General features: G+C 33.6%; 1 protein-coding gene across 1 annotated transcript in view; it reads left to right on the top strand.

The window, feature by feature from the left end:
* Nucleotides 1-612: 612 nt before the first annotated feature.
* LOC149569718 (endoribonuclease Dicer homolog 3-like) overlaps nt 613-17,970 on the top strand; it is a 63,571-nt gene continuing 46,213 nt past the window's right edge. Inside the window, exon 1 of the mRNA XM_089816984.1 lies at nt 613-688. Coding sequence (XP_089673110.1) covers nt 613-688 — 76 coding nt within the window. The remainder of the gene's footprint in view (nt 689-17,970) is intronic.

Raw genomic sequence — 17,970 nt, 5'->3', positions numbered from 1 at the left:
GTTAGGCTGCAAAATTGAAAAGAAAATTGGAGAGGGGTCTGGAGGAGAAACTATGTGTTTAAATTTGATGGTCAAATGGCCATCAAAGCAGTTAAAAATGATTGGAAATGACGTTTAGATGAGCGTCAAATTTAACCCAATAAAATGATGATGTCAGCCAAAAAATCTGCTACTGGGGATGACGTGGCAGTACAGAATATACGAAAAATGACTGTGCCTCTAGCTCAGTGTACGGATGTTGACTGTGCACAGATGTGGATGTCATGTCATTGCTGAGTTGGCTATTGACATGCAGGCACGTCGAATCTAACTAGGCAAAGGCTAGGCGAATTAATTTTTGTCGCATGGCGCTCGCGGATTGGACCATGTGGGGCAACAACACTATACAAACGCTGAATAATGTGATGCCTCGTGGCAAGTGTCTATTTGCTAGAGGATGTTGAAAAAATAGTGATGGTCAGATTTGGTCAGCACCTCACTAGAATGTCGCCGCAGATGTTTTAAGGGATGCTAGAGACTGTGGGTTTAATCCCAAATGGATGCAGTCGAAGAAGTTTGCATTGTTTATATATAGACTGCCATAGAACTTGAAATCAGAATGTGGCACCAGTAATGGTAGCCTACCAGTTTGATATGGAAAGGCCACCGATTTTGTATGGTATGGGCCTGCGGTTGGGCTCAGTTGCTGGTACTGCTAGCGATTAAAATAAACCCTGTGAAAATATAATAAACTATTCACTGTGCAGGCCGGGAGCTCATAGCCCGGTACCGCACAAAAAATTTGTTTGCTACCAGCCTGAAGGGCTTAAAAAAAATTTGAAAAAATATATTCAAAATAATGACAAAAAAAATATTTCAAAAATTAGCAGAGAAATTTAGATTTGAAAATAAATTCATAAATCTGCGAAAATGACCATACCCATACCATAAATTGGGGCATTCGGGTTTTGATTTGCTAAAAAAATTTGCCTCACGGTCAACTTTGAGCCAAGGTAGGTGTGCTTATAGTTGAGTTTCACCAGTTCAGTGTTCCAGACGCAATGGAGAGGTCAGATCTGATGTTGGACGCTCCCAATTTTTGCAGCACTCTAGATTCAAGCCGAGGTGATGAAGCAACCAGAGGTCTCGAATAGCTATGTGATGAGAAAGTCTCCAAGTTGCTCTGATACCATGTAAGAATTTGCCTAAGGGAAAAATTCACCCAAGAACTAAGAACTCAAACACAAGCACAAATGAAGACCAAAAATGGAGAGAGTATGATCAGAATAACAATGTATTCAATAACTTAATGCATTAAGAGTACACTAGGAGTGCCTGAATATAAAGGCCTCAGGAGAGCTTCTAGAATGCATAGAAGTTAGCACCATGAAGTGTCACACAACCAATCACATGTCCACCAAACATGGATTATCCTCCATTAATCATAGAAGTAAGTGTGGTGATGTGAGGATAAGCCTACAAGGGTGGGACACACAAAACAGTGTTGTAGACACCATGTGCTTAAATAAAGTTGCATACTCCTATGTTGTCTACATGAAAAATCACAAGGTGTGCAAACTCCTAAGTGTCTCACAAATAAAAATAATAAAATAATGCAAAATAATTAAATAATGCATTAACCTAAGTAAACTTAAGTAAGTGTAAATAGTAAAGTACTTATTTACACCAACAAATTTAACTAAATTAACTGTTAATCTCCTATCTCAAAAATGCCCTATTAATATTAATAAATGATTCATTTATAAATTAATATTAATACAAATATTTATTAATTATTTAACAACAATCATTAAATAATATTCTTATATTGAAAACCTTAATAATAATGTTATTGTTCATATTTAGAATAATATTAAAACTTTTATTAAATGTAATAATTTAATATCAAATATTGTCACGGGTACACTACATACGCAGGTACCCTATGACCCACGATGGCAGACTGACGTCAAAGTCAGTGGGGGAAACAATAAGCTTCATATAGTATATGACCCCAATTCATTATAAATTTGATAAGTCGCATGCTTTTTATAAAACTGTTGACTGGTGCGAATACATTGGCTGCGTGGCATAATGGGTGTGCGGCTTTTTTTTAAGGGAACCACCCAATTTGTAGGTACCCTACGATGTGCAGGTACCTGCGGTACCATGCACATATAACATTGCCGAAATATGGGGTCATGGGGGGGGGGGGGTACGATTCATCCCACCTCCAGTACGTATTGAAATTTATTTTTTGTAAATTTTCTTTTATAAAGAAAATGATTCTTTGTATATATAACTTTTCCAATTTTCATTTTCAATCAAATGTGTGTGTGTGTGTGTGTGTGTGTGTGTGTGTGTGTGTGTGTGTGTGTGTGTGTATGTATATATATATATGTATATATATGTGTGTGTGTGTGTATATATATGTATATTTATATATATATATATATATGTATAATTATATATGTATATATATATATGTATATTTACACACACACACACACACACACACACACACACACACACACATATATATATATAGTAAGTGGAATTTCATTCAACAATTAATAATTAACTCTTTAATCATATGTATAAATATACATTGAGATCAAAACCAATTCTAAGGTATGTATGCAATGTATCCTTATTTAATTCTTCTAATAGGTTTGCCCACAAACATTTTAACCCTAGTTTCATAAATTCCTTAGATCTATGCCTATGGGGTTTCTCATACATAAATTTAAGTATCCATGACAAGGATGCATACAACCAAGATATTCAACACATGAAAATCTTTAGAAAGCATTCAGAAGACACGGAGAAGATAGGAAGTGAAAGAAGTAAAAATGACATATGCAAAAATCATGAGTGTCTACCTGGACACTGATGCTAAATTACTTCTCCTCAGAATCTGCAAAACAAGCTCCTTCCTTCTCCAATGTTCTCGAGTCCTCCAAACATGCTCCCTGAGCTTCTAGGAGTGCCTGAATATAAAGAACTCTAAGGAAGCACCTAGAATGTCTCCAGAAACAACCAGAAGATGAGATAAGTGTTGACAACTAAGCACAAGCTTTTTCCAATATTCTAGATGAGTCACAAGGTTGTAGACATCATGTGCTTAATTTGTGCGCTAACTCCTGTGTTGTACACATACGTGCATAACAAAGGTGCACTTACTCCTAGGTAGACTTATAAAATTTATTTTAATTCTTTTATCATTTCTATTATTATTATTATTTATTATTTATTATTATTTTTTTAATTATTATTAATTTTAATTTCTTTTATTTAATTCTTTTTCTCAATTAATTCCCATTTAGTTAATTAAAATCAAAATATCTAAAGATCATGATATTATATTAATTTTCCCCAAAATAATTAAATTATTAATTAAATATTTTAATTTTAGACTTAATTAATAGAAAATTCATTATAGACCTCCAAGATAAAATATGAAAACCCATCATAGAACAATCCATACAAAATTATTCTAAAGGGTTAAAATCATGAATCATTTCATCTGGCACATTTGGAAGGTAAAATATCTCGGATACTTGTCCTACCTTTCTAGGACAAATGGTTTAAGGGCTTAGGATTTGGACTTGAGAATTTATCTCCCCTCTCTTACCATTGAGATAGTGCGATAGGGTATGCTCATCTTGGCAAATTCAGGGAATTCGATACCTAGTACCTGCAACCTGCATAAAATCCATGCATGTACATACAATATGTATGTATATATATATATATATGGTAAGCTAAACAGGCAATGGCAGGAAGTGTGCATCGTGTAGATCCCAACTAGTAGGTGACTATGACTGCCTTCCTTAACCACATCAAAAACGCCAAACATAAAGAGAACAAACACATGCAAGTATGGGGTAAGTATCCATAAGAAAATACATGTGATAATAAACCATCTAACTAATCATCATCAATAACTGAAAATAATGTAATAATCATTATGCATATATGAAATGTAGAGTCTAAGTAATCTCATCACATATCAAACAGCACAAAATCTGATAGTCTCAAAACAATGCTACTAACCATCAACATAGAACTAGTGTAATAGAGTTTGACCATGAAAGCAACAATATATCTAGAAAAATGTGAATGAGGGTAGGCACTACATCCACCCCCCCTAGGATTAGGCTTACTCCTAGAAGCCTACAAACAAGTAGGGATATAGCTCCCATAATCTTACTGCATCCTCCCATGTAGTTGAAGAGTCATTAGTAGGGTCCCATTGGATCCTTACCTGCTCTATGGTTTGACCCCTGAGGGTCAAATCCCACTACTCCAAAATATGAAGCAGCTCCAAAGCCAACTGCCCATCCTCTACCTGCAACACATTCCAATCAAGAACATGTACTACATTAGGGATTTACTGCCTAAGTACTGAAACATGGAAAACATCATGAATGTGAGCTAGGCAGGGTGGTAAAGCAAGGCAATAAGAAATTGGGCCAATCCTCTCAAGAATCTCGAATGGTCCCACAAAGCGAGGTGCTAGCTTCAAACCCTTTTTTTATTAGATCAGACTCTTTCATGGATGCACTCTCAAGAATACCTTATCTCCCACAACAAACTACTTATCTTTCCTATGTGCATCAACATACTTTTTCTATTTATCCAGTGTTGTAGTCAAGTGCTCATGAATACACACTACCTATTGCTCCATATCACAAAGCATCTTAGGACCCAACAAGATGCAAACCTCAAGACTATCCCAACTCAAGGGTGTACAACAAGGATGTCCATATAAAGCCTGAAATGGTGCCATGCCAATAGAACTATGATACCCATTTTTGTAAGCAAACTCCACTAGGTAGAGATAGTCCTCCCAATGAGTCCGCCTATCCATCACATATATCCTTAACATATCTCCAAAACTTGATTCACCCTCTCTGTTTGACCATCTATCTCTAGGTGATATGTCAAACTGAAATTCAATTGTGCTTCAAGCTCATACTGCAACGATGTTTAGAATGCGAATGTGAATATAGGATCCCTATCCGAAATGATCTTTCGAGGAATACCATGTAGTCTCACAATATCACGCATGAAGACATTAGCTATAGAAGTTGCCATGTAGGAAGACCGGATTGGTGAGAAATGCACCACCTTAGTCAACCAATCAATAGTGACCATGATAGCATCATGACGACAATTAGTCATAGGTAATCCTACTATGAAGTCCATAAAGATGATGTCCCACTTCTATGAAGGAATGAGATTTGGTTGCAAGAGTCCTGCCAGATGCTGGTGTTCTACCTTGACTCTCTGATACTCAAGACACCTAGCCACATAATCAGCAATGTCTTGCTTCATCCTAGACCAATAGAATAAATGTTGCAAATCAGCATGCATCTTCTTGACACCTAGATGTGTCGAGTAAGGTGCACGATGGGCCTATGCTAGAATCAAGGTGCGAAGCTCATCCTGAAATGGCACATAAATCCTCCCTAAATGTCTCAAAAGACCATCTGACTCTCGGACATAGCCTGCAAACTTACCCTCCAAAGTTCTTCCTGAATCTATTTCTCTACACACCTCCTGGTACCAAGAATCTGTAGGAAGTTCCTGAAGAATTTGACTCCTCAGATCAACACTAAAAGTCATAGATGATATCACATTTCTCTTGTGACTCAAAGCATCTACCAATGCATTCTCCTTTCCTTGAATGTACTTTACCTCAAAGTCATACTCACATTGAAATTCCATCTATTGCCTCTGGCGAGCATTCAAATTAGCTGTGTGAAAATGTACTGAAGACTATGCTGATCACTATGTAGCTCGAATCTATGCCCCAATATGAAATGTCTCCACCTTGTCAAAGCATCAACTACTACTGCTAACTCAAGATCATAAGTAAGATAATTTAGCTCATGATCCTTGAGCTTGTGTGATTCATATGCAATCACCTGTCCATTCTGCATCAAAACTGCTCCAATCCCCTCAAGGGAAGCATCTATACACACCACAAAATCACCTTCTAGATCAGGTACTGCTAAGATTGGTGCACTAGCCAAAAGCTCCTTGAGCTTTCGAAATGCTTCCTTGCATTTCTCCATCCATATAAACTTCTTTCCTTTCCTCTGAAGGGAAGTGATAGGATGCACTATTCTGGAGAAGTTTTAGACAAATCTACAATAATAACCAACTAGACCCATGAAACTATGAATCTCTGACGCATTAGTCAGTGTAGGCCAATCTACTATTGCCTAGATCTTTGTAGGGTCTACAAAAATATCATCACCTGATATAATGTTCCATAAATACTGAATCTTTGATTTGAAGAATTCACACTTAGCCGCATTGGCATAAAGTTGATTGTCTCTCAAGCATTGTAAAACCAATTGCAGGGGTTCCTCATGCTCCTTCTAAGACTTAGAATATATCAATATATCATCAAGGAACACAAGTACAAACTTGTCAAGATAAGATCGAAACACCCCATTCATCAAACTCATGAAAATTGATGGAGCATTTGTCAGCCCAAAAGGTACCGCTATGAACTCATAATGCCCATAGCAAGTATGGAAGGTAGTCTTGTGAATGTTAGCTTCCTTAATGTAAAGCTGGTGGTATCCTAATTTAAGGTCAATCTTGGAGAATATTGTAGCTCCCTTGATCTGATCAAATAAGTCATCGATCCTAGGTAGAGGATACCTGTTCTTTATCATCACCTTATTCAACTATCTATAATCAATCCAAAGGACGAAAGAACCATCTTTCTTTTTCACAAAGAGAACTGGAGCTCCCCATGGTGACACACTAGGTTGAATGCTCCCTTTGGCCAAAAGTTCCTCTAGCTAAAGATGCAACTCACCCAATTCCTGAGTAGTCATATGATAAGGAGCTTTAAGATGGGCTCCGCTCCTAGAATGAGGTCAATGCTCAAATCAATGTCCCTTTTTGAAGGCATGCCCGAAATCTCACTCAAAAAAACATCTACATACTCCTATAAAATTGGGTGATCTAAAGTCTTCCTCACTGGATCTTCCTAATCTAGCTCATTTACTGTAACCACAAATATTTGACATTCCTTACAGAAACTCCATTTTAATTGCATAGCAAAAATCATTCATAGAGATATATGCCTAGATATCCCAACAATCTTTAGATCATTCCCTTGGTCATCCTGACACATAATAATCTTCTTCTTGCAGTCTATATTGGCTCTATGAGAACCAAGCCAATCCATTCCTAAAACCACATCGTAGGAACCAAGAGGTATAACCCAAAGGTCAACTACAGTATCAAATCCTCCTATGCTAAGCCCACACTTATGAACTATAGAATCTGTGGAGACCTTAATGCCTGAGGCTAGTTTCACTTGCCACCATAATGCACACTATTGCATAGCATAAAAGGCACATGTTTTGCAAATAGACTAAGTTCAATTTCATTTTTTCCTATGTTTAGGTTTAAGTAGAATTTTCAGTTTTGATAGCTAAGTGTTGAGTGTGAACATATGCAAGTAATAGTTTTTAGATTTTGTTTTAATTCACCTAGTTTCAAGTTTGAAAGAGATACACATGATAGTCAAAAGTCCTAGTTTTTTTCCCAAAATACCCAGAGCTCCCAATGTAGAAACTTGGGCTCTGATACCAAATGTAATGCCCCGCCAAGGGATCGAAAGAATTAACCTAAAGTTTCACTAAGTTTGGTAGCATTTTTTTTTTAAACATGAAAGTTAAACCATACACATAGTAACGGAAGCAATAACAAAATTTAACTGAAAGTGTGCATAAACATACATAATAGGTTACATTCTTTAAGGATCCCTTAATGTTGTTTCACATCAAAATTAACTAATATTGATTCTATATAATTCCATCTAACATCACATCCTCATGAAGTAATAATGATAAATCCAACATTCTCAAAATAATATGCTCTGTTGCAAATGTTCCTTTAGTAAATTACATTTCAGGATGCTCAATCATCCATTGTACATGCCATAGGGTATGAGGGCTTACAAGAATATACATGTGCTAAATAAAGTACATCATCCTATTTTAATCCATGATGCAAGTGTAATAAAGTAAATGAAACCAAATACCATACATGAACATCATTATAGAAAATATAAACATCCATCGTAAAGTATAACCACACATCACAAACACAACTAACTAAGTGCATGGTTCCTCCCAACCATAAATAGCATCATTAGACCATCATGGGTCCTATTCATCCCTCTGTGCATAACATCCCAAGTTATTGAAGAGATCATCGATATTATCATAGTAGGAATGTCACTCCTAAAACATACTACATCATATGTAGAAAGAAATCTAACATACTGCAACATATGCATAAGAAATCTAATCATGCAAAATAAAGCATAAGATAACATCATCTAACATATGCTAATCATCAATATAAGGATACGTGTCCACCATCATAATCCATGAGTAGAATAAAGATAGATGCCAACAGAGAATGCTTCATCCATAGTGTCTCAGATGGATCTCAAATGGTAAGAGTGAAAAAGCGCTACCACCTGACTGCGTAGAACCTAAATGGTTCACTCCCACCATGTTGAGGAGATAATCTCAAGTCCCAATAGGGTATCAAATCACATAGCACAAATAATTTCTATGTCCAAGAATCCTAAAAGTTTACTAACTCGAATGTTCCAATCACAAAATGACATCTAATCCTAGAGGCACACAAAGACATGTAGGAAACCTTCTATGCAAGCAGGAAAGTGTCATCGCACAGATCATGCTAGAGTTACCCCAGTAGTCTCTCAATAGACCCCGGACCCCTAGTGATCCCTATGTGGCCACTAGTATCCTCTTATACTGATGAGGCATACTACAGAATACAAGGTCACAACCAAATATTCTCTCTACTCCCATCCTAGTTTGTACTAGCATTCAAGGCATGGGCAACAACAAACAATTATCTTATTAGGTTCATTTAAGTCAGTATTAGGTGTAATATTTTCACTTATTAAAATAACTTACAATGAGTTACCCTGGCAGCCACTTAGGGCCCTGGCCCCCATTGCAAACCACTTCCCGACACTACAAGTAGATAACCTACCCTAAGCTCATGGAATCATAAATCATAAAATCACCACAGTCCTATACAAGCGACTGGAAAAATACCGAAAGATAATCCACAATAAAAGCATCAAATCTCCATGAGCAATTGAAAGCATCCATAGATAATCATGACCACAATAGTTCTCTATTGGAAACTGAAGGTATCAATGATAATCAAAATATCCATTGGTTCTCAACAAGCAACTAAAAGTATCTCAAAGTCATACTAATCAAAAACTCCAAAATGGTCGAGTCAAAAAATGTCACAACATGACATCATCAAGATCACATAAACAATTCAATTCTATCAAGTGACTGGAAAGTAATCCAAATACAACTGATCGATAACTCATAAAAGGTTACATATGTCACAGCTTACACAAGAAGACTGAAAATAATATTAATCAACATGCTATCACATAGCCATGGTTGGGTTTATAAAGATTGAGATCAAAATACATCATCATGACATCACAATCATAACCCTCGAGCCTCTAGCAGACATCCTATAATTGGTCAACAACTAGTCAACCCAAAAACAAATAGCATAGAGAAACACAAAATACAAGCACATGTTTGGTTTGCTAAAATTTCATAGTTGAATTAAGTACAGAGGTTTCAATTTGTTTCAAGTATATTACAAGTATATAAAATTCTTCATTTAATCTCCAAGTCAACCCATTTATCTCTTCAAATTATTCATAGAATTATCCCTCCATTATTTTTTAAAAAAATTATAAAATAATCAAAAGATAATTATTTACTTATTGAAAATACTCACACTAGTTTACAAAAACCAATGTTACTAACAATTAAATAAAAACCTTGTTGATTCCAAGAAATGTCTCCCATGATTTAACTAAATTAATTATAATTTAATTAATCACTATGAAAATATATTAAAAAATACACAAGTTACCCCATTTTGATTTAAGTCAATTTTTCTCAAAATATTTAGAGGAAAATAACACTTACTGGTTTTCAATTGATATAATCAAGGGCTTTATTGAGAAATAATAAATAAATTATTCCTTAATCCAACGTCTTCCATTATTAATCAATCTTAATAAAATTTAACTAAATTAACTTTAATCTCCTATCTCAAAAATGCCCTATTAATATTAATTAATGATTCATTTATAAATTAATATTAATACAAATATTTATTAATTATTTACCAAAAATCATTAAATAATATTCTTATATTGAAAACATTAATAATAATGTTATTGTTCATATTAAGAATACTATTAAAACTTTTATTAAATGTAATAATTTAATATCAAATACTATTGGGGGTACACTACATACACAGGTACCCTTTGACCCACAATGGCAGACTGGCGTCAAATTCAGTGGGGGAAATAGTAAGCTTCATATAATATATGACCCCCATTCATTATAAATTTGATAGGTCACATGCTTTTTATAAAACCACTGACTGGCACTAATACATTGGTCATGTGGTATAATGGGTGTGCGACCTTTTTTAAGGGAACCACCCCATTCGCAGGTCCCTACGGTACCATGCACATATAACATTGCCGAAATACGAGGTCATGGGGGGTTGTACGATTCATCCCACCTCTAGTATGTATTGAAATTTATTTTTTGTAAATTTTCTTTTATAAAGAAAACAATTCTTTGTGTATATAACTTTTCCAATTTTCATTTTCAATCAAATATATATATATATATAGTAAATGGAATTTCATTCAAAAATTAATAATTAACTCTTTAATCATATGTATAAATATACATCGAGATCAAAACCAATTCTGAGGTATGTATGCAACGTATCCTTATTTAATTCTTCTAATAGGTTTGTCCATAAACATTTTAACCCTAGTTTCATAAATTTTTTAGATCTATGCCTATGGGGTTTCTCATACAGAAATTTAAGTATCCATGACAAGGATGCATACAACCAAGATATTCAACACATGAAAATCCTTAGAAAGTATTCAGAAGATATGAAGAAGACAGGAAGTGCAGAAGTGAAAATGACATATGCAAAAATCATGAGTGTCTACCTGGACACTGATGCTAAATCACTTCTCATCAGAATCTGTAGAACAAGCTCCTTCCTTCTCCAACGTTCTCGGGTCCTCCAAACACGCTCCCTGAGCTTCTAGGAGTGCCTGAATATAAAGAACTCTCAGGAAGCACCTAAAATGTCTCTAGAAACAACCAGAAGATGAGATAAGCGTTGACAACTAAGCACAAGCTTTTTCCAACCTTCTAGATGAGTCACAAGGTTGTAGACACCATGTGCTTAATTTGTGCACTAACTCCTATGTTGTAGACATATGTGCATAACAAAGGTGCGCTTACTCCTAGGCAGACTTATAACTTTTATTTTAATTCTTTTATCATTTCTATTATTATTATTTATTTATTATTTTTATTATTATTAATTTTAATTTCTTTTATTTAATTCTTTTTCTCAATTAATTCCCATTTAGTTAATTAAAATCAAAATATCTAAAGATCATGATAGTATATTAATTTTCCCCAAAATAATTAAATTATTAGTTAAATCTTTTAATTTTAGACTTAATTAATAAAAAATTCACCATAGACCTCCAAGATAAAATATGAAAACCCATCATAGAACAATCCATACAAAATCAGTCTAAAGGGTTAAAATCATGAATCATATCATCCAACACATTCAGAAGGTAAAATATCTTAGATACTTGTCCTACCTTTGTAGGACAAATGGTTTAAGGGCTTAGAATTTGGACTTGAGAATTTATCTCCCCTCTCTTACCATTGGGATAGTGCGATAGGATACACTCATTTTGGCAAATTTAAGGAAGTCGATACCCGGTACCTGCAACCTGCATAAAATCCACGCATGTACATACTATATATATGTATGTATGTATGTATGTATGTATGTATGTATGTATGTATGTATGTATGTATGTATGTATGTATATATGTGTATGTATATATGTATGCTAAGCTAAACAGGCAATGGTAGGAAGTGGTGCATCATGTAGATCCCGACTAGCAAGTGACTACAACTCCCTTCCTTAACCACATAAGAAATGCCAAACATAAATAGAACAAAAATGTACACCATACATATGCAAGTATGGGGTAAGTATCTATATGAAAGCACATGTGATAATAAACCATCTAACTAATCATCATCAGTAACTGAAAATAATGTAATAATCATCATGCATATATGAAATGTACAGTCTAAGTAATCTCATCACATATCAAACTGAATCCATAGCACAATATCTGATAGTCTCAAAACAATGCTACTAACCATCAACATAAAACTAGTGTAACAGAGTTGGACCATGAAAGCAACAATATATCTAGAAAACTGTGAATGAGGGCATGCACTACATTTGGTCAGTGATCAATCCAAATAGGTATATCAACATGGTTCAAATATTTTCGAACCAAAATGCCCCGGTTGTGATTAAGGAAAGCTATCAATCTAATATTATTTTTTCTATTGATAGCATTGACAATAAACTTCAATTTTTTAATCATACAAAATATGCTTCCCATAAGAGATGGCCTATGCCTTCCCAGTAGATAAGTCCCACTGATAAACCTTATGTGAATTCTCCCAAAACCCTTGAAGCACATCTTTGTAAGCTTGAATCCTCAAAGCTCAAACCCTCACATAATCTTGTGAAAACATATACTCTCCCACATCGTAAGAATATTTTAGCCAATTCTCCCTCTCAATACCCCAATCAACTTCAAAAGATTGCTCAATCCAATATTAAAGATAAAGAATAGATACTGATAATTGGCAATCCCGATAGTGAGGAGCGATGGTATGAATGCAAGAATATTAGTGTTTTTGCACTACGAAATGGGCCAAAACAAGATATGATCAATCTAATTATTTGGCTCTAGGATTTCTATCAAAACTAGGTAAGTATATCTCACCATTCTAAAAGAGTTATATTCATTTAGTGTAGGGATGAAAATGTCAAAAAATATTTTCTCTTTACATCTATTTGCTATTTTAATGGTTATGTTATTAGATTCTTGGAATGGATAATAGATTTTAAGGAAGAATTGTGAAACTTTTCCATTCCAACTTGGGTTTCAATTTATTCACTCCCACTAGAAATTTTGCATATAGAGATTCTTAGGAATATAGGTTCATCAATGGGGAATCTGATAGGAATAGATGCTTCATATAAATATTGTAATAACATTAAGTTTTTGATTAACTGTGAGATTAGTACTCTTGAATTCCAACCTATTAAGGTAATAACCAACAAATCTATCTATAACTTAAATTCTCATAGATTTGATGGTAAAATCTATAAAATAATCAGATTAAATAAATAAAGAAAGATCACATTTAAATCTATGTAACCAATCTCTGTGCTTAAAGCCATCTTCCCTATGATGTGTATAAGGAATAGAAAAGAATTCCAGTGGAAGTGTAGTCATTTTATAGCAAGGAAAATAGTTGGAGAGTTGGAAGTTGGTAAAACAAGTCAAGAAAAAATAGTAGTCATAACTAAAACCACATATATCATTGACAAAGATCATAAAGAAACTACAAAAAATCTACAAGAAACAAAAGAAAATGAAGTGCAAAATAAAGAAAAGGGAAATTCTTCAATATCAGATAATAGTAAAGAAATGATTGATCTGTTAGATATAAAACAAAATAACTTAGGCACTAATCCATAGCGGGGAAATGAACCAACCTATGAAGATCAATGTAATAAAGGTATCAACATAAGAGATGGAATAAAAATAGAACTTAAGATAGCTTATATTAGGATGCAGAAGACATCAAACATTCACGCAAGGAATAAAAAGAAACAAAAAAAAAGCTTAGATAGCAAAGGTTATAGAAGAAATGGGTTGGAAAGAAAAAGCATCAGGGAATGAACCCAAGTCTTAGGGGGAAATTTTTTTGGATAACTTTACCAATACTCTTGAAGAAATTGAAAATCAAGGTCTCTTCTCTATTACATCTCCTAAGAGTAGTAAGGATAAACACACAAAAGAAGTATTAGAGATCCCATTGCTACAGAAAGTAGAGTCTATAAAGGAAACCATAGAAGACAACAAAGAGGTAGTCAAGAAGTGTACCAAATTTTGCCAAACACCAAATACAACTCAAGAATCTCCAAGTAATAATCTCAGTGGGAACATTGTAAGAAAGAATTATCAAAGTAAGATAAAAGTAATACCAATACAATATTTTCATGACTTCTTGAATAATGGGCTATCAGAGAATGACAATCTAGAAATGTCAATGTCATATGAAGCTCATAAAGAAAACTTGGAACAATTAAAAAATGAATTGATACAAGTTTTTAACCACAATAATATTGATAAAAGCACTGATGTTAAAAAATAGGAACTAATTCAGTAAGTTTTGAAACTAGGAAGAGATAAATACATTTTTGAAGATTTAAGAAGAGATTTGTTAATCACTGATGAAGAAGATAAGAATATTAAATTGGAACAATCAATCAAAGATAGAATACTCTTAGCACAAAGAGATGTTATAGATGTGGGAAGAAAAGGGAATACACCAGATTTAGTAGTTAATATGAATACAAATGATTAGATAATGATAGAGTTAGGAAATGAATAGATAGATATGAAAGGAGGTAATCAATTGGAAAGTGTAACAAATGCATAGGAGAACATAGAACCTTTAGGTATTATAATGAATCAAGAAGGGATAAGCATCCCTAAATATAGAAAGCTAAGAAAGGAAGGAAGTCTTTGAAATAACTAAGAGAAGTAGATGGGCAGACAAAAGAATAGCAAAAGATAAATAAGTTACTTAAACCTGGGAAGGGGAAGAACCTTCCCATAGCAGCATGGAGATCATTACCTGGAATGCTAGGGGCTTAAATGCACCTAGCAAGAAACATTTAATAAAACATAATTTAAAACAATTTGATTATGAAATTATAATGTTAAAAGAAATAAAAGAAAATAAGGAAGAAGGAATTAAGCTAGGAAAGAAATTAGATAGCTGGAACATCAACTTAAATGAATCTAGAGGAGCATCAGGGGGATTAAAAATGATTTGGACTCCTAAGAAAGTAAATATAAATATGATAAATTCAAACAATTCCTGGATGAGCACCAAAATTAAAAGCATAAAGACTAACTTACAATTAATTCTAATAAACATCTATGGCCTGATCCATAATAGAGATAAAAAATTGTTATGGGAAGAAATAAGTCTATTTATAAAAAAATCATAGCAATGAACTTATTCTAATAGGTGGAGATTTCAATACTATCATGAATATCGATGAAAAATTTGGAGGTATCAAGCGAATTCCCCAAGCATCTTTGGAATTTATAAAATGGATAGACCTTAATAACCTAGTTGATATCCCTATTAATAATGGTAAATACACTTGGAATAATAGAAGGACAAATTTCTCATATATTGTTGAGAAATTGGATAGTTTCTTACTAAAAGGAGAACTTAGAGGAATATATTTTGATATTCAAGCCTCAATCCTTCGCATAGAAGGATTAGATCACTACCCGGTCAGGATTGAATTTATTGAACCCCATAAACCTAACATAAACCCTTTTAAATGTGAAAAAATGTGATTTTTAGACAAAAAATTTATTGATCTTTGTTAGAAGTTGTAATCTTTCCTTGGTGTATTTATAAACCAAGGTTAGAACTCCTTTCTTTATTGTTGTAATATATTAGGATATAAGCCAAGGTATCCTAATATATTTCTTTTTTGTCCTTTTTCCACTACATCTTATTTTGTCATCTAGTGGAATATGTGAGGACAAATATATATTGTAATTTCTAATTTTAGATTATTCCTCCTTAAGAGGAATCTCACACTTTGCCTCACACACATATGAATGGTGGCATTCATAGACATGGGAGTTACATTCTAACTCCTCTCTCTCATCTCTATTTAAGAGATGACCCTCTTCTCTCATTCAACAACAATGAGGTTCCTTCCTCTTCTCAATTATTGTATGGGCGATTGCTCTCTCTCTCTCTCTCTCTCTTCCTTCTTAGGCTTTTCATGCCTCATTCATAATGTCACAAGGGGTTTTCTTTGCTTTCCCCTTTCCAAATATCTTGTCTCATGGTGTTGGAGCTTGAAGCTTTCTCTCTCCTATTTTATGGTAATATCTTTTCATGCATTTAATCACTTAGATTCTTTCCTGGTATTGTTTATTTATAGATTTCTTTTTCCATTTCTAAAAATCTCATTAGAGAATGATGGAATCAAGGAAATTTTAAAGGTTCCAAAATGTATATATTTGTATCTAAGATGAAAATTCTTAAAGAAAATATATTGAAGTGGAACAAAGAACATTTCAACAATATATTTAAAGAAAAACTAGACATAGAAGAAAGTTTAAAGAAATTAAACACAGAAGTAATTAAAGAAGGTATGAACAATGAAAACTTCTTTTTATAAAAAGAACTCCTTGCCAAGTAGGAAAATAGTCTAGCAAAGGAAGAAGTCTTTTGGAGGTAAAAATAAGAGAGAAATGGATAGAAGAGGGAGATTGTAACACAATTTTTTTTCATAATAGCACACTAATCAATAGAGTTAAAGGCAAAATTAGTAAAATAAAAAATGCTTCAGGTAGTATCACTAAGAATCGTGATAGTATATAACAAAGATATTAGTAGATCATTTTAAGAATTTATTAAATAATTTTACAAGTTCAAACATGATAGCTCAACCGAAAATGTTGGAAACTATACCAAAAGTGATCTCTATAGAAGATAATAAAGCATTAAACTTACCCATATCATTGGAAAAAGTTAGATCAGTGTTATTCGACATGAATCTGGATAGCTCTCAAGGACCAAACAGTTTCTAGACCTTCTTCTATCAAAAGTGTTGGGATATTATCAAAACTAATCTTTAGAAAGCCATTGAGGCATCAAGAAATGGTGGATAATTATTAGAAGAAATTAATTATACCTTTCTTATGTTGATACCAAAAAAAGATGATCCTAAAAACCCAAGGGATTTTAGACCTATAGCTCTTTGCAACACCATCTATAAAATCCTATCCAAAAATTTAGCTTTAATCAAATCAAAGCATTTCTTCCTAAGCTTTGTTGTTTAGTGTGGAGCCTACTTAATCCCCCAGTGAGAGATTGTTAGATTGTGGTGACTGATCAGGAAAGTACTCTACATAATTCATAAACTAAAAAAATATTTGGGCCATATTTTATTGATATTTTGGGCTAACATGTAATTATTAATTATAACCCTAAAGTGGTAAAAATACTTGTATAAAAGGGCTTAGGGTTAGGGATTATTTCATAATTGTGATGTGAAAATTGGTTCTTGTGGTGGTATTGAGTTGTAAGGGATTACAGATTGTAATTAGGTTGTACTCACTGGATCATAATAATATTTGACTTGATGTTTGGTGGACATAGCCCAGGGTTTGGGTTAACCACATTAAATCTTGGTGTATTATCTTCTTTTCTATGTGATATATTATTTTCTAATATTATTTATATTTGCATGTAATTGTTATTTTTGTTTGTGGTTTATTCCTAACAAGTAGTATCAAAACGAGGTTGTTTTTTAGTTATCCTCTATAGGACGGTCTCATGGTTGAGTGGGAGCAATGGTAGACGAGGGTAAGCTAAGGGTTGATAGGTTTAATGGAAAAAACTTTCAATTATGGAAGATGCAAATGGAAGACTATCTTTATCAGAAGGATTTATGGAATCTGTTGGAAGGCAAAGCCAAGAATCAAGGATCTATGTCAAATGACAAATGGGATCTTTCAGATAGAAAGGAACTTGGAAGCATTCAATTATGCCTAGCACCATCGGTGGCATTTAATATTATAAAAGTGAAGACAATAGAAGAGTTGATAAAAACCCTAGCGACACTATATGAAAAGCCCTCTGCTTCAAACAAGGTATTTC

The sequence above is a fragment of the Cupressus sempervirens genome, chromosome 3, assembly GCF_028749045.1.
Source record: "Cupressus sempervirens isolate cs-2001-9-10 chromosome 3, ASM2874904v1, whole genome shotgun sequence".
Lineage (NCBI taxonomy): Eukaryota > Viridiplantae > Streptophyta > Pinopsida > Cupressales > Cupressaceae > Cupressus > Cupressus sempervirens.
The sequence above is the reverse complement of the archived record's forward strand: the minus strand, read 5'-3'. Positions and strand labels throughout refer to the sequence as shown.